This window comes from Falco cherrug, chromosome 3 (genome assembly GCF_023634085.1).
Source record: "Falco cherrug isolate bFalChe1 chromosome 3, bFalChe1.pri, whole genome shotgun sequence".
Classification (NCBI taxonomy): domain Eukaryota; kingdom Metazoa; phylum Chordata; class Aves; order Falconiformes; family Falconidae; genus Falco; species Falco cherrug.
Genome location: NC_073699.1, coordinates 4687704 through 4708389, shown reverse-complemented (window position 1 = coordinate 4708389; position 20686 = coordinate 4687704). Strand labels below are relative to the sequence as shown.

The 20686-nt window shown below is 42.3% G+C and overlaps 1 protein-coding gene across 1 annotated transcript in view; it reads left to right on the top strand.

Moving 5' to 3' along the window:
- The window catches only part of COL22A1 (collagen type XXII alpha 1 chain), a 237305-nt gene that overhangs the window by 133944 nt on the left and 82675 nt on the right, over positions 1–20686 (top strand). Inside the window, exons 16-23 of the mRNA XM_055706167.1 lie at positions 1263–1316; positions 4162–4206; positions 8846–8899; positions 10680–10733; positions 12467–12502; positions 14081–14110; positions 14977–15030; positions 15988–16041. Of these exons, the coding sequence (XP_055562142.1) occupies positions 1263–1316; positions 4162–4206; positions 8846–8899; positions 10680–10733; positions 12467–12502; positions 14081–14110; positions 14977–15030; positions 15988–16041 (381 nt within the window). The remainder of the gene's footprint in view (positions 1–1262; positions 1317–4161; positions 4207–8845; positions 8900–10679; positions 10734–12466; positions 12503–14080; positions 14111–14976; positions 15031–15987; positions 16042–20686) is intronic.

The window sequence follows — 20686 nt, the reverse complement described above, 5'->3', positions numbered from 1 at the left end:
CTGGGCTGATGAACTGCTCACAACCCTCAGGACACAGCTTCATCTGCTTTACCAAGTCGAGTCCTCTCTGGAAGAAGGAGGGGGCAGTTTTGGCAATTCATTCCTTACAGCAGTGGTGCAACACTGGCTAAGCACAGTCCAGCCAGCCTGCCAGGTCTGTGCTTAACGACTGCTCCAAATGAGATTGCCATTTGGGCTAAGGCAAGTGTAAACATTGGTGTGACATGACCAGCCTCCTGGGTGCTTGCACTGGTACAAAACCCCCTCAGTTCTGCTAATAATTCATTGCAAACACAACTTGTATCTTTGATTTTATTTTTTTAGTAGGAAACATCTATTAATATGAAGTGTAGAAATGATTTTAAAATAAGTCTTGATCTGTTTTGAAGCCTTATCAGCTACAGCCACCCAATACATGAGTTAACCAGATGGAGGCGGGGAGAGGGAAGTGAGATAAGTAAGAAAATAATCAGTTAAATAGGTGATCTAAGATGCCAAACCAGTTCTCATGGTCAACTTGTCAGGCCCAGGCTGTCTCCATAGCATGGATCTGAGGGCTGAGCCTGTTCAGCTGAGGATCCAGACCTTTTGCAGGCAGTGTAGGACGTACAAAAGCACACAGTGAGAGTGCTTTCTGTTTCACTTTACCTTTCCCAGGGAGAGAGTCATGTGAAGGACTGCTGAAATGTACCTGATCCTCTTGCATTTCTCCCATTGATGCTGAAAATAAACATTGGAGAATATAATTCTGATCTGATTCTTTCAACTGACTTTTCAAAATAACGTTTTGAAGTCTGTGGTTTGTTTATGCTGGGATACGGCCTTTGCTGCAGCTTTTGCAGCAATGTATGTCTGTGCTTTGTTCCACCAATGCTGTGTTCAGGAGCTGACGGAGCTCAATCACCCTGCCCACAACAGGCAGGCAACAACTGACGTTGCTTAAACTTCTTAACCTGTTGCTTAACCTGTAGAGGGACTTGCATGGGACAGTTTGCCTTCCTAGGGCAAGACTGAAGGCAAGAGGATAAAACTTGCTAAAGTCTGAGTGCTGGGGGGGAGAAAAGGACATTGAGGTATCACTTTGGGTAGGTAGCTGAAAAATCAGACACTGCTCCCTGAATTAGTGCTAAGACAGTTGAGAAGCCTCAACAGCCCACCGTAAGCCCAGGAGTGCAACTTATATTTCTGAATAACTGATATTATTCTCGATCTTTTATGTGAAACGGTTTCTGGTGTTTTACTGTATCTCAATTCCTTCCCAGGGAGCTGAGGGAAAACAGGGTCCTCCAGGAATTAAAGGCTACGTAGGTGCACCGGTAAGTCGTGGCTCTTGTTAAATTTTTAACACTCTAGAAACTTTCTCTATTTTTTCAGTGTGCTCTGCCCAGCTATGTGGGGTTTTTATTATTATTGTTGTTGTTATTATTATTACTATTATTATTATTAAGCATTGTAGGGCATGTCTGACCTCTTACTTGTAGTGTTCAAATGGTGACATTTTCTCGACTTCATTGAGTTTCTTCTGACTTCTTTAAATGAGAACAGACCTGTAGCCAGTAGAGAGATGACGGCAGAAATGTCTTGATTACGGAGATAACAGCTGGTGATTTTGTGATGCTTCCACTGTAATGCAATTTCTTTGGTTTGTGTTGATGCACCATTTATATGGTACTTGAAAATTTCATCATAATGAGAAAAAATACTACTTCTCAGCAAGTTTCCAATCACATTTTCCAAACTGTCAGGGAATAGCCTTTGGGCTCAGGGGGGAAACCTGCCTTGAATGAACAGACAGCAAGACCAGAGTAAATCGGATTCTATCAAGTAAACATTTCTGTCTTGTGGTCTCACCTTGGTAATTATGGAGGCAGCCTTTGAGAGGGTGTTCTAAAGGCTGATAGGGTTTTCTGAGATTTGAGGACATGACTGCATCAGGACAACCCCCAGTATCAGTACAGGCTGGGGGATAAAGGGATTAAGAGCAGCCCTGCAGAGAAGGACTTGGGGGCACTAGAGGATGAAAAGCTGGACATGAGCCAGCAATGTGCCCTCGCAGCCCAGAAAGCCAACCGTATCCTGGGCTGCACCAGGGCGAGGGAGGTGGTTCTGCCCCTCTACTCCACTCTCATGAGACCCCACCTGCAGTACTGCATTCAGCTCTGGAACCCTCAGTACAGGAAAAGACGTGGACCTGTTGGAGCATGGAGAAGGACCACCAAAACAACCATAGAGATGGAGCACCTCTCCTGTGAAGACAGGCTGAGAGACTTGGGGTTGTTCAGCCTGGAGAAGAGAAGGCTCCAGGGAGACCTTATTGCAGCCTGCCAGCACCTAAAGGGGACTTATGAGGAAGACAGGGCGTTTTAGTAGGGCCTGTTGCAACAGGATAAGGGGTAATGATTTTGAACTAAAAGAGAGTAGATTTAGACTACATATAAAGAAGATGTTTTTTATGATGAGGGTGGTGAAACACTGGCACAGATTGCCTAGAGAGGTGGTAGATGTCCCATCCCTTGAGACATTCAAGGTCAGGTTGGACGGGGCTCTGAGCAACCTGATCTAGTGGAAGGTGTCCCTGCTCATTGCAGGGGGTTTGGACTAGATGACCTTCAAAGGTTCTTTCCAGCCCAAACCATTCTATAATATTATGACTGTATATCACTGCTCTTTAGTGGCATAACAGATGTCCTCATGTGCTGAAAGATTTCCCTGTGTCAGCCAAGGATTTGCTTTGCAGCTCACTACAAACGGGTTCAATGTGCTCAAAAGAGCTCGAGCACTCAGGTGCATGTTTCCCTGTGTGGTCAAAGGTTCAATGGTACTGGGCTTGAAGATGATGAAATAAACATGGGGGTGACATTACCTGTCCATGTGATAGATTTGCAATATTAATGAGATAAATGGACAAAGCTATGTGAACACTTCCTTCCTGCTCTTTGAGTCACCTTTTTGTGTGAGAAGTAGAACACTCATGTGGTGCACCATTACTGTAGGTCCTATCCTTTTCTGTCATAAGATTGAAGTTTGGCTTGGGCTGCTGGGGAGGAGCAAGGCACAGTCTACATGAAAGCCCCGTAGTCATTAGTGCATTACAGGAGTCATATTTTAAGATATCCTGCCATTTGCTTTCTGGAAATAGCAGGGTTACTTCTTTGCAGCGTGGGAGGCTGTGGAGGCTCAGTTCAGATTGTTAGAGGTGGACAGGAGTGTACAGTTTGCTCACAGTCAACCGTGGCCTGAAATCTAAAAATCTTAGTTATGTAAATAATCCTAAGGGACAAATAAACCCAGACATGTCACTCTGATTAGCATGGAGGTAGCCTCCACTAGTGTAAAGTAAATTAATGTATAAGTGTGAATGGATTATTAGAATAAGAAGCATTTTAAGCTTTGGTAGTTTTAGAGAGATCACTACTGACTGAACATATTCATCTGCCTGGAGATATTAGTTGGTTGCTCTGTTGCTACAGTAAAGGTAAAATACAGGGTATTTGCCATGTCAAGAGAAGGTGAAATCTATTCCTGCCCATTGAGTCGATTGCCTGTGTTAGTGTCTCTGTCTTTCATCAAAATAAGCCTCAGCAAATGCTTCTGGTGTACCTGGGAGGAGATAAATTATGCGGTCCAGATGAACACTGGCATTGAACTCACAGTGAAAAAATGTGCTTGGGCCTCCAGGACAGGGATTATCTAACATTCGCCAGTTCTCAGAGGTACCTGCTGTCTGCCTAGCTACGGCATCCAAAACCACCAGGAACAGGCATTCTTGCTTATTGATGCGATAGGTTTTTCCATCAGTATTGTCCTCTACCTAAGTCCTCGTTGTTTACGAGCAACATGAAAAATGCAGAGCATTGGTTGTTTTCCAGACCATCTGCAGCTGTGGGGTGTTGCCTGTCCCTCCACACTGCTGTTGGCAGAAGGGTCGTGTGTCTGCAGGCAACATAATATTACAGACGTTCTTGGGCCCACAGGTCATCCTTGCTCTGTAGGTCTGCTTATATCATGCTTGTGGCCAGCTTGGAGGGCTGGCAACACAGAAAACATCCTTGAGGTTCACTTGAATAGATTATGCAGATGTGCACAGTGGTTTGGTGGCTACTTAGAGGACATAACTATGTCTCTACTTGGACTGAGCTTTATAATCTTTTTCTTTTTTAGGGTCTACAAGGAGAAAGAGGAGAAAAGGGAACACGAGGAGACAAGGTATTCCTGCTGCATGGTAGGAAAAGCCGGGCTGCTCTTTGCTTTTGCCCATTAGGTGAGGCGGTCTGCCAGGCCAGCAGCTCTGCAGGGTGATGGATGATGGAGTTTCCTCACTGCGCTGTACCTCCTGGTGCTGTCTGGGAACGACCTGCCATGGGAGTGCAGGAGGGCTTTGTGGATCTCTGCTGTCTGCTAAGTGACTTCTTGTCTGTGTGTAGCCAGGGATGGGGGGGAGAGGAAGGGAGTGGAGTGAAGGTCTACAATTGGGGAGATCTAGTGGGGTGTCCACATTCTGTGCACCACCTCAGAGCTTTGAATGACTACTGACCGCTGCTGACCGTGTCTGCATCCAGCATTTTCCCATTGCACTGCAGTTGCTCAGATTATCCAACTTCCTATGTTTCTGTCTTCTCCCATCACCATAAGCTTGGTAGTAGTAAGTACCAGGTAGTTTCTGTGTTAAAGAATCCAACCAGCTGGTGCTGCTTCCCGGTTTTCTGCTCTCTCCTGTCTGGGAGTAGCTGTTTTACAGAGTGCAGGACATGCTGGGATTTGAACCATGTTTATAGTTCAAGAAAGAGACCAAATGCCTGTTATACCTGGACTAAGCATTTAAAAGGAGAACTGGGCAGACACAAAGTCTTTGTTATTTCAGTTTGCTTGTTGTGTTTGGAGAGACCTCAGATGTGCAGACACTTCAGCTGCGGACCTGTCAGGCGGTGCTCGAGGCTGCCCAGAAATGCCACCAAAAATGTGTTTTGCCATCCCTGCCAGGAGAAGCGAGTGCTGGCCCACTCCTGCGCCCCAGCAAGCGGCTGGAGATGGGGCATCACCAGACTCTTGGTCAGACCCAAGTCACTCCTTTTGTCATGTTGGCAGAACAGGCAGCATGGCCTTTCTCGTCAGCTCCGAGTGGCTTGCTGCCCTGAGCGATGTACTGGCCTGCTTGTCTCAAGCTGGTCCTGAGACAGGAATATCTCAGTGTTGGTCAGGCAGCTTTGCCTCTGTTCAAGCCGTCTTTAGTCATATCCAGCTACATGTTTGTGCAGAGGAGGGAGTTGTTAGCATGGCCTTGTTCCCATTTCTCACTTTCCATCTCATTCTGGAGAAGAAACCCCAGTGATTTACACCAAGCCTACTGGGAAAAATGATCAATAGACCTTTAGTGTGAGATACTGTGTTTTGCTTTACCATGTGTTAAGGTGTCTGTTCCCAGTGTCCATTTTGTTGTTCGTGATGAAGTAGCCATGACCGTGTTTCTTATTATCTATCCCCAACATTGTAGCTAAAGCAAAAGGCTGGATCATACTTTTATCTTCCTTGTGCTTTTGCCTCAGCCCTGGCTCAGTGTGCTGTGTCTAGCCAGTGCCTTTGCTGCTTTTCCGGAGGTGAGGTTCTCTAATCTGCTGGAATATTTGGCTCCTGGAAGAAAATCCATCTTTCTGACATCACCGTGATGGGAGAAGAAGCTGGAGCTGTGTGTGGGCAGGCAGCTGACTAAGCTAGAGGAAGATTAAAGTGGGGAAGAAATGAATTAGGTTTTGTTTCGTTAAAAGGATATGCACAATTAGAGCTCCCACCCACCCACCCCCTTTTTTTTTTCTGGAGCAGCCAGATCTCTGCTACAACAATTGTACTCTGATTTTTTTCCAGGCCTTAATGATGGTCTCAGAGCACCTACTGCCATCGCTTTAATTTCTACCAGTCAGTACTAGTGTGAAAACAGTGGGCGTAAATTCGGCGGGCCAAATATTTTCTTGTCTGCTCTTCAGTCTGTAACTCGAATACTGACACCTACGCAACCTGTGTTTCTTTGTGCCTAGGAAGAGAAATGTTTATTATATCAGATGAGAGCATTAGCCCAGGCACTGAGTATTGGTCTATTGAACCTGTACCCTAGTATCATAAAAACCCTAAAGATCCCATAATACATCTTGCTGCTCTATTCTTATATCCTGGGACCTCAGATGTAACTATTGAGGTTTTAGGGGGATTTTTCCAAATCCAGTAGTAGTATTGGTTACACGTGCGCTTTAGGAAAGCCACTGCACAATATGAGTGATCTGTCGTGTCCTTTTGTATCCACTGTGCTCACCATAGACGCTGGGACAGACTTTGCAGAGATATGCATGATGCACTTACCTGCCAACATCAGCCATATATGTATGTGATACTTGGCATGTTAATTTAGGCATGTACAGCAGTTCAGCACGACACGGGGCATTGCTTTTGCTGCGTATGCCTATGTCCATCCTGTAAATCCTTGTCTGCTGTATTGGAGAAGAGCTCATGTAAGGAGGCAGCAGGGTTGGTCTGCTGCTGCCAGGTTCCTTGTGCTGTGGGTTTGCTCTCTTTCAGTCTTTCTCAGGGCTCTGCAGACTTGTAGGGAATCATTTTTCCAACAAATCATTACACTTTCTAACTGGTAGGGGTCAGAAAACAGCACTAAAGTTTCTGTGGAATTGACATTTCCCCAAGTTGCTTATGACTCTTCACTATTTTGTTCCAGTGGTTAAAAGCAGAAAAAACAGTAGAGCACAGGAGAAAGAAATTGGGGTCTTAAAGTGAAAATTTTAGAATCAGATTTTTATTGTGTTTGTTCTTTCTTCTGGGGGGAAAAAAAATCCTGACAAAACACCTTTTCCTAAATAGCCCTTTTTAAAGAATGTAAAAATAAGAAAAAAAATACTTATAATGAGAGATTTTTCTGAAGAAACAACTAAAAACACAATTATTTGGAGTGTTTTCAAACAGGTTTATTCTATATATTTGTATAAATAATAAACTCACCTTTCCCAGCCCCCATTACTAGCAGTAAGAACATTGACGCTTTTCTGTTTTGGCAGCTAAAATAGCGTGTGTGAAGTACTCATTGCTGCAGTGTATTGATGTTAAAAATTCTTTTGAGAATACACTGCACATTTTTTCAGCAATCTACCAGACTGTTGCTTATTGAAAGTCTCTCAAGTTCAGGATACTGGTAGTTCAGTCAGTGCAAAGAAAACCATTAATGTGGAAACAATCGCCCAAAAGGAAGTACGTATGGATGTCTGATGTACTCTATAGGGTACAGAGCTCTCTAATTTCATTCCTCAGATACATAATTTTGAAATAACATTTATGTTGCAAGATGTCTTTCTAAAGGGGAAAAATAAATTGATTTCCCAAGCCGTTTCTGACTTGCTGAATCAATGTAGTTTTCAAAAGGAGCTAATTAAATCCAGTGCCATAAGTGTGGGTTTGCAGATAATAACAGAGGTCTAACAGGGATCCTGTGGGATAGTAATCAGAATTTACTTCATTTCAAAAAATGAAGTAAAACTAATATTTTACTCTGTTTGTAGTTGTAGAATTTGCTTTTACATGCACATTTATGTTAGCAGTGGCACTGTGTGTGTATATTTGATGATTTATATTCAGCTGTGTGTGCAGGATCCAAGCAAAATCAGTGTTTCATTTTACAGAGCAAGAGAAAGCCTCTGTTCCAAAGAGTTTTAGACTAAAGAGGCAGAAATAGATAAGGGCCACAATTTGTAAGAGAGAAGTGAAGTTCAGCGGGAGTATGTCATTGATCTGATCATCATTTCTATTGAGGATCTGGATTATAAAATATGAAATACGTTAAGCTTGAACGTGGAAGTACGGTGGAGGTTAGGGTCAGAATTCAGAATGATCTTGAAATCACAATCTCCCAAAGCAGAGGGTGATGTTGTGAAAGGGCAGCTGCAGGATGCTTAATACACAGGTTGGGAACATCTGATTAAGGAGCTGTCCTGCAGAAGAGAGTTTGGGGTGAAGTAAACATTATTCTGGGCTTCAAACAAAAGAAGACTCTCTAAAATGTGAAATAATCTTTCTACTCCAAGTTAACCTCAGCTGCATCCAGTTTTGGGCATGTAGCTACAGTGGAGACATGGGACAATTGGACAGCGCACAAATGGGAGCAACAAAAATGATCAGAGGTCTGAAAGACATGCCCATGAAGAGTATTAAGGTTGTTTAGTCTAGAGAAGGGGGGGGAGTTTTGTAAGTCTTCAAATACATAAAAGGCCGTTGTAAAGATGAAGAGAACAGTCTGTTCTCTGTCGGGAGTTACGGAAAGGCATACTGGTCTGAAACTGTACAAGAATAAAACAGGTTTAGGTACAGGAGAAAAAAAACCAAACAACCATATCTTCAGGTATTAAAAATATAGTAGTGGAATAGATTGCCTGTGGACTTTGTGGACTGTCCAGCTCTGAAGACATACTGGAATAGATTAATTGTTCCCCTAGGTTACAGAAAGCAAAGGTGAAAAATGAAAGGTTTTTCTTAACTGAGTAAAAATGAACTATTGCTGCATTGTGGCTTCATTATTTTTTGTAAGAGCTGGTGTTCTCCTGGTGTACTTTGTCCAGTTTGCATGAACCCACCTCAGCAGGCAGAGGAAGGGTGCCGATGTGGAAAGCTAGCACACAACTTCTTCTGGTCACAGCGGCTTTTCACAGTACAGATGTGGGGACTTCAGCCATTTTCTTTGTTAGTCTGGCTTGAATTTCTCTCCTTACTCTTGGAGCAGCTAACACAGCCATCTCTTGCGGAATGGTGGTGTAAACACCATGGATTTGAGTTATAGTGGTTCTTTCTCTTCTTTTTCCAGGGAGAACGAGGCCTAGATGGGTTCCCTGGAAAGCCAGGTGTGGAGGGGAAACAGGTACGTGCCACATACTTAACAAATGGAGGCTTTTCTTTGGAACAAGTGCAAATTGACTGTAAAACTGGGGCTTATCCTGGGTGGTACTGAGCTATGGAAGGACCCCACTGCATCAGCTGTTTTCATACTCCTTATTCTAGGGATCTGTGTTGGCATAGTATTCTTGTTTTGTTTGATTGCTTTTAGAATTAAATTGTAATGCAATATACACTTAAAAGAAATGCCATTCTTTTCAACATGGTAGGTTAGATGTTTGTCTTAGTTTTCGTTAAAGACATAAGAAAGCGCATATAAAAGTTCAGCTGTTTACGCCTGATTTTTATAAACTTCTTTTTCCCCCTCCCACAACATGAAAGGGAGATAACTGGATTTAATATATTTGGTTTGTTTTCTATAAGAAAGGCTTGGAACTGTTTACATTTTTAAGACAAGATGAAACCAGAAAATAGTCTAAAAGTCAGTATATTTCTGCTGATTAGACAGATAATGCTTTTCTGAAGCTACTATCTGTAGATCCCACAAGACTGTTTTCATTACTCAGGGTATGATACCTAATGAGAGGCATCCTTTATTCTCAAGGATCTTCTGGTCTAAATACCAAAAGACAGAGTAAGAAGCAGAGGCTAAAAAGTGATTTGCCAAATGCCTGCAGCTAATCATTGCCACCCTTGAGCCTCAAGCCTCTAGGATGCTGCGTCTGCATTCTATTCACTAGCCCTTGCTGTTTCCCTCTCTGGAAAACATAATTTGGAGGCATGTTTTTGCAGTTAGAGAGGAGTTGCACCTCGAATCCTCAGGGTGGTTCAACTTCAGGTGGTTGATCCCGCAGCTCACACAGACAAAGCGGCTGATGGGGTCTGACCTGAACATGCTTTACAAGCATGGCAGCCACGTGCTGCCCAAGGGCCTTGCTCTCACTCTTTTAGCAGCTAGAGTTTCAATTTGATTTTGTTGGGAAATTTTTTTTGTTTCCATATTAGACACTCTTTTTGTATTTAGATGGCAAGGTGTTGTGTCATTAGCAGTCTTAATCTTTGTTAAATCTGTATCTTTCTTTCTGTAAGGTGATAGACATTTTTGCACCAAATGTTGTTCTGCTTCTTCGTGGTGGTTTGGATGATGAATTGTCACTCTGCTCTGTTCCTCAGCCACAGTTTACCCTATACTGAGAATTATTTGTCTAGTTAGTGTTTATCACTATCCTTATAAGATGGAAATGTTTTCTGGTGCTAGATGCAGCACTGGAATCATGATGCACTATATTCACTATGCCCATTACATTCTTTACAGACCTGGTTTATACTTGCAGCAAATGTAGATGAAGTGAGAAATTGCAGAGAGATGTGAAAGTGGATGCTGATTGTTTACTGCTTCTAAGGAACAATTCCTCCCAGTGACATCTATTACAGAAGCTGGGTTTTTCTGAAGCTTTTTTTGCCTTTATCCTGTCTAGACACCTAGCAGTGGGCAAATCTTCACGCCTGAATTTTATCCTATATTTTGTGTCTGACACTGATGTACTCCCTGAACTGCAATCCTTCTAAACCAGCTGAAATTGGATTGCTGTTATCGTGGCTGCTGTGGCATCTCCATCCTTATTCCTCCTCCCTCTCCATGCACCAGAGCCAAGCTGTGTGTTGTATTAGCACCTACCCCAGTGCAATGTGCTGCCGATACCCAAACCTACAGCCTTATGTTTCTCCTGCACTTCAAGGGAATAGCAACTGATGACCTGCAGTATGTAACCAAAGATTTTTCTCTTTGTTTTACCTGTTTATAGGGCCCTGCTGGCAGCCCAGGCCCTCCAGGTGCCAGTGGGACCAAAGGAGAAAAGGTGAGTTGGGATGGGATGCACAGGAGGGATCTGGACACACGTTTGTTGATTCTTCCTTGGGCCCTTGGCAATAGAAATATCAGGGCTGTTGGCCTAACATTTATATCATTTGTGTACAAGTGAAGCTTATATGCATTTCAATGTTTCACTTTCCTGATATTGCTTCAGTCTGAAATGGGTAAAAGTGTCTAGTTATAGCTCCTCTGCTCTTAGTTTAACCCTTGTAGTGGGACAGAGGGAAGTAGGGAGTAGTTTTCTACTGAGGAAGAGGAAATCTTCCTCACCTAAGAAAGGTGAATAGAAATGTCAATATGTTTGTGTCAATGCCGGTTTTCTGACCCAGGAGATGTAGAATGGACTTAGAAAGTGCCGATCAACTGAGCCCAACCCCCTTACCTGCAAAATAATTATTCACTGCTCTCAGCAGCAATTTTGACCTCATTAATTTACCGAGTTGATAGAGTTTCCAGGACAGCCATATGTTTCCCTCTCAGGTAGAGGTGATGCTGTGGTTTTGGTATTTCCTACCCAGTTCTTCGGCATGAGTGGAAAGGCATGCCCAGTTCTGAATTTTCTTTCTCCTTTTCTCCTCCAGATAAGGCAGTGAGCCTTATCCAAGAATGCAGAGATCAGAAGTAAATCTCTATCTCCCATTACTTTCCCACTCAGTTGCAACAGTTATAGGTGAGGTTTAAGAAGTACCTACAAGCAGTGTACTTCCACTGAGGTGATAAGCAGCAAGAAATTCTTTGTGCTTCAGCATGTGTGGAGTAGAGAGCAGTCTTGAGTTCATAACACTTCATCCGTATCTCTTGAAATGGCTGAATTTAGGGGTTCCAGAAGATGTTGAGCTCCTTTCTCCATTATTTTCAATGCAGCTGATGTGTGTCTCTTCAGTCCTTCTGGCATAGTATGGTCTCTCTTTAGAATAAATAACAAATAGCAATTAAACATGTCTTAAGAGGAAGAGTATGAATGATATGCTGGGTCGTTCAGAGACCTACATAAGTAATGAACAAATAGAGTATGAAAGGAAGCTATATAATAATTTTTGCATGTCTGTATATAAAGCAAAGGATATACCTTCTGGGTGCTTAGTCTTAAAACATAATAATGATGGACACTGCTGGAGAAAAATGGGCTGGAACAAACTGATAGCCTAGATGGCAAAAAATCATGTAAAGAGGATGTAGCATCTCAGTGTCCTGCAAACTTTCATAACATGATTCTTCTCTATAAAATGACTTTGGCAAAACTGTACCATTTCTCACATATTTTCTATTTGTGAAGATTTTTTGCTCATTAACAAACAAAAACATTTTGGCCCCTTAATTCCATCCTGCAGACTCTGTTAGGGATCTAAGAATAAATCAGGTTTATTTGTGTGGTATGCATACACCAATTACAAGATTTTTGAAGCTCAGATTGAATCTTATGATGCATCCAGTGCATCATTCATTTTAAGTCACTAAATGTCATTAAAATCAATGTATAACAACACAGTAAAAGAGAACACAACCAGTTCCTACATGTATTCATCTGCAGGACAGAGAAAACAGAGTTAATTGGGATTGCATGTTCATATCTATTAATTACAGCATGGTATTGAAAATAAGAATGTACTACAGTAGTTGGAAAATGTACTCAGAGGTTTGATTTTGGTTTATGTTATGTATTGTGCTATATTCTGTGTTGGTTTTTTTTTTTTTTATTTCTTTCATGTTTCCCTGCAGGGTGAACCAGGGCTTCCAGGACTGCCTGGCTCTTTAGTAAGATTTCTTTTTTAGATTTCTCAAACTCTGTAGGCATTATTGCATATGAGAAGAGAAGGTGGAAGCTGGAGGTGGGAGGACTTGATTGAGAGATGTTCTTAAATGTCTTTTCAAAAAAAAGTGAAGTTTAAGACAGTGAAGATTTTTTAAGAAGGCAAGTGATGGGTTCCAACTGCCACAATTTTGGGAAATTTTGAAATGTGAAGATCAGGACTTGAAGAGGCAATGAAAACATTGCCTCACATGCATCAGAGGGAGCAATACTGTGACAAGAATGTGTGGTTTCCAGGACAGTTGCCGAGCTGATTCCTAGTGGCCTTTGGAAAATAGAGCCTGTAAAAGTTATAAAAGCAAATGATATTTCAGAATTTAGTTGAATTAATGAGTGCCTTTGTCATGGGCTGGATGTGAAAGTTGGGATGGGAGACAAAAAAAATGAATTTCTGATGAAAGGGGATGAGCTTCCCTCGACTTTTATCAGAAAACGTCCTGGTGGAATATGAGACAAGTAAGACCTGTTGTGCTGAAATCAGGAAAGCAGTGATAAAAAAGAAAACTGAGAAAATAGGAAAGGGGCATTGGTCTTTCCTGTGGCACTAGATTTACATGCCTTTGTGCATCTCTCTGCCTTCAGCAATGCCAGAGAAATCACTAGCAGAGATGTAAAGATGTCCAGAGGTTAGTATTGTCTGTATAAAGAGATCATTTCCAAGTGAATGGAGAAAGAAGATTTACTACAATGTATGCAAAGGAGAGGTCTAGAACCCAGGTCTGCAGGGGCTGGTAACAAAACAGTTGGGGAGTATCCCTTTTACTTTCCAAAAAGTAGGTTTAAAATTAGGAAACAGCACTCTCGGACTATTGGTAGAAAGCATTAAAGGGCTGGTAATACCATGACGTTAACTGTAGCCCTGTGCCAAAGAAGGACTGGGTGCTAAAGGCAAGAATGAAAGCTGCCTGGTAATCATGAGAAAGGCAACAGGCAATTTCCTTGCTCAGAATGTAGTAGAAAGCAAAGGAGGGAGAACGAGAGAGCTCTGAAATAAACCTGTTTGGGTAAGAGCTTTTTACTGTCCTGTTTAAATGTGAAATTAGTGACATGGCAGTAGTTGCCAAGAGATTTTGAAAGACACACATAAAACCTGAAAATGAGCTTAAAGTTCCAGGAGGTGGGTGGAGAACTGGTTGAACACGCACCATATCCAAAGTCAGCCTGCTATTTATATGATGCCTTCTGCATCCAATAGATCTTTGTAATTTAAAGTAAGACATGAGCTGGGCAATTTACTAACTTATTTATACCAACGAGATAATGAATTAAGTTCTTACTCTTTATACAGCCACACAAATCGCTTCATAGGTAACTGGGTGAGCAAACCTTGTGGCAAGCTGAGCTGTTTAAATAGAAACTATCCCCCAGCCTGCAAAAGGATTTGAGGAGCTGTAGCAGTTAGTGTGCATCTTGAGGGAACGGCGAGGGGAGAGAAATACACTGTGGGGAACTGTCATACCTCTGGCACCTTCTGCGCTGTCTTTCCTCTTCTTATCCTTTATGACTCTACATTTTTATTGCAGGTGCCTACTGAAGGCCTAAAAGGAGAGCAAGTAAGAGAGATTCAATATCTATTCTTCTGTTGCAAGGATACTTCACGTAGCTCTGTTGCCTGATAGGTTAGATTTTGCTTTAAAATAATACATTAAAGTGGATAGAACCATTGTCAGGCCATCAAGAATTGAGTTTTCTTATTTACAGTGGATAAAATTAATAAGAAAGGAAAAAGGGCAATGTCCTTTTCAGATTCAGTGAATCTAACATGAATGAGAAGTATAAACTGAGGTGTCAGCTATACGTTTCTTTACGTCCAGAGAAGTGTTAATATGAAACTTGAACTATTTGGACTTAATGCTGAGTTTGTCACTGAACCTGGGCACTCAAATAGGATAGACACCTGTTGCTTCAGTCTGTTAGTCCTACATATAAATAAAATATATTTTAATTTTGATTTTGTGTTGGTAGGCATATAATTCGTATGTAACTCTTATTTCACATAATGATATGCATCATATAAGTGATACTTTACAGCCCTTTGCAGCTGTGCTGGCTTGAGGAAAATGCCTGTGGAAGCCATTTTTGCAAGAATTGCTTTTCACCACCACTGAACTCCAACCCACAGTGTTTTGTTGGAAAATCTGTGATAGCCCAATGTCTTCGGATGAGTTACTACCTTTGAAAAATAAAGAGCTAGTTACAGATAAATGCCTGCTGAGCGTGGGTGGATCCGTCTGTGTGCAGTCTAATGAGTGCTGATTATTCAAGTAACCAAAGGATTAAAGAGAAAACCAGCTGGTCTCTGCACTGGTTCTTCAGGACCTATGAGGAAAGGGGTTGTATAGGTCCTGTAAAGATGTCCAACATGACTAATGTTATTTTTCATACAGATATTTTAACATTAAAAAAAATATTTCTGTAGGGAAAGCCTGGGCCACGAGGACCACAAGGCCAACCTGGATTTCCTGGACCTCCGGTAAGTTGTTTTTTTCACTCCTTGCCATTTCCAGAAACAGATACTCAGACTGGTATGAGGCATACAGGCAAAATTTTATATATTATTCAGGCACTAAGATTTTAGATTGCCCCCGTCCTCCTGCTTTCTTCACTGTTGAGAGAAGGCCTCCTGCTGTGGATGGCCACTCTGGGCACATGGAGGTGACACCCAGGACATGGGCAGTCATTGCACAGAGACAGACTTTGCCTCAAGGCTGTTGTCATGAAGAACCTGATTGTCTTTCTGTTTCTAATGTCCTGAAGAGCTGTATGGGCGTTCAAGCATCTCAGAGAGACACTCACTGTTAACTTGTAAGTTGTCCTAATGGATGTAAGGGAATGGTTGCTTTAAAACGGGTTGGCTTTATGCCCCAGTGTCGTGGCTAAAATATTTTGTGGGTGAAAAATGAGAATTGGGTATGCGTGTTTCTGCTTCGACACCATTTTTGCAACAATTTAGACATATCAGCATTGTCACTTTTGACTTAATTGTAGCTTATTCTAGTTATATTTTTATATATGTAATATATATAAAATATATTTTATAACCCAGCTCTGCAGGAAATCTCTGTTCAGACTGTCACTGCTGTCTCATTTGCAAATATTCTTACTTCCTCCTTTTTGAATTGTTTGTTGCGTTCCACTGTTGATTGGGTTTTGTAAAATTGATGGTGTTGTGAAACTGCATTACTTAGGTAAATCTGGTTTAAATTATGTAATTTAGATATACTTGTGGGCCCTGTATTTAATCAGGGAGTTGTCGCTTTTCTCTGTCCTGTTTTCTTACTCTCTTCTGCTCACAGGACAACATAATTATCAGCTAGGAGTTGTCTAGGTAGCCATGCAGTAATGGTAGCATAAGCCAGCTGGGAAATGGTTATACAGTTCATTAGCTTTTCCTACTCAGTTAACTTTCTAAAACTTTTCTCTTTTAAAGGGAGAGGCTGGTCCAGAAGGCAAACCTGGAGTCCCTGGTTTACCAGGTCAAAGGGTGAGTTGCCGTTTTTATTTAATGTAAGTCTCAAGAGGCTGGGCACAACTTTGTTCAATAAGGTTTGGTACTTTGACCCACTTTACATATACTTTTCTACTTATTTAAGGATTCTGGAGGCCCAGATCCTTTCCTCTCTTCCTTCTTTATGGTCCAGCAACGTTCAGTACCTCTTGGAGTCCACAGGTTGTATGCAATGCCCTGTGGGACCCTAGGAAAATTTCTTTCTTGTCATTTGCTCTCCTGTCTTTATATCTGCTCATTGCCGCCAAGAGGATTCTTGATATGACTCTGAGTGTGTAGAACCACTAGTAATATGGACAGGTTGAAAGTTCAGAGAAATGCTGTTGTCCTGGAAGTCAAATAAATGTAAAGACACTTGCATTACTTATTATTTTTGGTTCTGTTTGGTCTGTACTCAAACAGAAGGTCCCACAAAATGAGAGATAGTATACCATTCTCTGCCAGAAGTTTAGATAGTTTCCTCTTGTTAAAAAAAAAAAAAAAAAGAATACTGGATTTTCTCTGACTCAGAGTTACATTTGGAATATTTGAGTACTGATAAAAAGTGAAATTTATAGTGGGCCTGATATTATTACATGCATACTCTGAACCTGCCTTTCCTTGCTTCAGACCATTTGTATGAAGAACATCTCACTAGACGACAGTTAAACAGGTGTCTCACTTCCACCCTTAACTGTTGTGGAGGCAGTCACTTCAGTCTCAGTACTGTGGTTTGATGGGTTACTTTTTAAACTACTTACAGAGACTTGGTCATAGTTGAATCCATTGAGGAGATCATGGGGGTTGCCTGTAATGCTTTTTGCAGTTGAGTCAGCACCGGTGCTGTTAGAAGACTGGGTGTGCAAGTGCTACTTGTGAGCATGGGAGGGTTATGGAGAGAGGACAGCACAGGGAAGGGATATATACCTTGGTAGGTGGTTCTCCACAGACTTGACATTGAATTGCATGACATTAAATTGAGCTGTATGTGACTTCTATGAATCTTCTTCTTGGGAAGATGGGGCACACAGTCTTGTGTTAATCCCACAGTGAAAAAGGGCATTTACTTGCTTTCTTGTACTTTTTCAGTCTTTAGAAAATACCACCTTATCGCTTTAGCCACTAACTGTGCTGTGCTTTACTTAGGAGTTGACAAGTTTTGAATTGTCCTGGTTTTAAAGCCTGCTATGAAACATTGTTTCTTCAATAAGATTAACAGAGCACGTTAGCTGGGTGAAGGACAGCGATCCCTCAGGTTCTGCAACAGGGCACAAAATGCTCCTGCTAATGATCATTTGATTAGAGATGTCATTTGATCCATACTGTCTTTGAATGTTTCCCTAGACTTTTTTGTGCCTAGCTAGTTAGACTACTTCTCCTAAGGGTCTTTATTAGGCACCAGGCATCTTAGGTAGAGAGATATATATATATTTTAAATAAAGGCCATTATTCACTGACTGAATGTGAGATGAATCAAAGTCCTGGCCTTGGTGGATCTACATGGATAACCTACATGTGGGAGAGAGAACGGATTAGCAGATACTACTGATTCACCATTAATGCAGTTCTTGACAAAGTACAAACATAAATCCAGGCATTGATTACCATCTTACATAAATTTGGCTGCAGAAAGCAAGTATCTCTCTAGACAGGCTTAGAAGTTAAAATGCCAAGAACAGTAATGTCAAATATCTGTTTGAGCCTAGCTTTGAATGACTGGCTTTGAGGTGAGGGCATGCTCTGAAGGCACAGCTCAGAGTTGTAATGAGCCCTGAATGCTGCTCTCCAGCAGCATAGCCTGGTGTTGAGGACATGATGCCTCAGTATCATTTGTGGCTCCTGCCCTGGCTTGTTGTAAGACTTGACTTGCTGGCTGGATATTAGGAAAAATTTCTCCACTGAAAAATTTCTTCTGGCTCCCCAGGGAAGTGGTGGAGTCACCATCCCTGGAGGTATTTAAAAGATGTGTAGATGTGGCATTTATGGACATGGTTTAGTGGTGGACTTGGCAACGCCGATTAACGGTTGGACCTAATCTTAAGGGTTTTTTTCAACCTAGATGATTCTATGATTCTAAACTATTCTATGATTTTATTCTAAGACACACTCATTGCTTCTGCACCTCCTGTGAGCAGGAGTGTAAGACTGTACAGGTATGTGATCAAACCAAACAGCCAGAGCAGCAGTGTGAGCATCAAGTTGTTTAACACTGAGCATTTTCTGCAGCACACCTTTGGGTCATGCCAGCTAATTGTCTCCTACAAATGTCCCTGCAGTGCAAGGTGACTGTATTTGGCAGGTTGGGTAACAAAGGCAATCCTTATTTGTGAGGAAGGTTTACTGGCATGCTAAGGCCAGAAAAATCAGACATAGCTAGAGGCAGATTTGGGATTCCTTTTTAGCAGACCTGTGTAGAACAGATGAAATTCACTGTCTGCTTGCCTGGTCCCTCTACTCTTATACTGGTGAGGTTTCAAGATATGATGCTGCACCAGTTTATATCGCCTGAAAATTTGGTTCCTCAGGTACTTTTTAAATATTCTGCACTACTGTCTTGTAACAAAAGGGATAGATTACGGTGCAACATTGACTTCAAGACACTTTCCAAGTAGCATGCTCCAAAGGGACTGATGTGTTTTGCAGTATGATTCGACCTCAGTTTTGCATTATGGTCCTCAACCAAGATGTAAATGAAGTCAGCACACGCACAGAGTCCCTGTCATGACTCAGGGTTGCAGACATGACCATTTCTTGGAGTTCTTAGAAGTGTGCAGTGCTTTAGTTAGCTGTAACACAGCTGGCACAAACCACTAATGGACTAAAGGCATGTTTGGAACCATTTCATAGAGGAATTCATGTCTCATAACACGGTTCACTGGAAATGAAGGACTCTGATCTGTGCAAAGGCAGAGGCAATGTTGGCTGGTGTAAGAAATATAATGCAAGAGCCACCTACACAGTGTGTAGATTTCATAGAAGATTACATACTGTGCCAAATACTCCAGTGACAGTTTGGCTGACAGGAATAGGGTCATACATCTTGGAAAGATTTCTAGGAAAAGAGGAAGTATGATGTTCTTTAGGCCTGAAGTTGCTGTTCCTGTTATTGCTGAAGAAATAAAAAAATACATGTGATAATACAGTTGCCAATAAACAAGACATAATCTTTAGAGTCACCATTTTAGAGTAAAGAAAGTGTCAGTTTCATTTTTTTTAAGATGGCTACTGCAAGCTTAATCTTTCATTTAAATGTGTTCATCATGCTTGCATAAATGTTTTACCATCACCGTTGCTTAGACTGCACATTTCTTGGAGCAGTTGCAAAGTCTTCTGTGGATGTGTGATACTGGTATGCTTGAATAAGTAACTGGGGTGAAGAAGCCCTCTCACCATGGCTTCTGATGGTCCAAGGCTTCTTCTGGACTTGGTATTACAGATTGCTTGAGACCATGCTTAAGACCAAGAACCAGTATTAGCTCAGTACTGGGGCCGGTCCTGTTTAATATCTTTATTGATGATCTGGATGAGGGGTTTGAGTGCACCCTCAGGAAGATTGCAGGTGACACCAAGTTGGGCAGGAGTGGTGATCTGTTTGAGGGCAGGAAGGCTCTGCAGAGGGACCTGAACAGGCTGTACTGATGGGCCAAGGCCAATTGTATGAGGTTCAACAAGGCTCAGTGCTGGGTCCTGCACTTGGGTCACAACAACCCCAGGCAATGCTACAGGTTTGGGCAGAGCAGCTGGAAAGCTGCACAGCAATAAAGGACCTGGGGGTGCTGGTTGACAGCTGGATGAACATGAGCCAGCAGTGTGCCCAGGTGGCCAAGGAGGCCAAAGGCATCCTGGCTTGTATCAGACACAGTGTGGCCAGCAGGACAGGGCAGTGATTGTCCCCCTGTACTGGGCACTGATGAGGCTGCCCCTTGAATCCTGTGTTCAGTTTTGGGCCCCTCACTTCAACACATACATTTTGGTGCTGGAGCATGTCTGGAGAAGGGCGACAGAGCTGGTGAAAGGTCTAGAGTCTTATGAGGAGCAGCTGAGGGACCTGGGGTCGTTTAGCCTGGAGGAAAGGAGGCCCAGGGGAGACCTTATTGCTCTCTACAACTACCTGAAAGGAGGCTGTAAACAGGTGAAGGTAGGTCAGTTCTCCCAGATAACAAGTGATAGGACAAGAGAAAACAGCCTCAAGTTGCCAGGGGAGGTTTAGACTGGATATTAGGAAAAATGTCTTCCCTGAAAGGGTTGTCAAGTGCTGGAACAGGCTGCCCAGGGAAGTGGTTGAGTCATCATCACTGGAGATACTTAAAAGACATAGATGTAGCACTTGGGGACATGGTTTAGTGGTGGACTTGCAGTGTTAGGTTAACGGTTGGACTCGATGATCTCAAGGGTCTTTTCCAACCTAAATGAGTCTATGATTCTGTTCTCTGTCTCTGTTGCCTTTTGAGGGCTTGCCACCAAATCAGTCGTGTTATCTGCAAGCATTAAGAACTTTAGATATAGTCCAGCCATACCCAGGAGGTCACCTCCAAATCATTTAGAGCAACATGGTGTTGCTCTCAGACAAACTTTCAAGCAGTTATGGACAAGAGAGGAGCACACTCACAGCTGTTCTCAAAAGCAGAAGGGTCACTGGTGA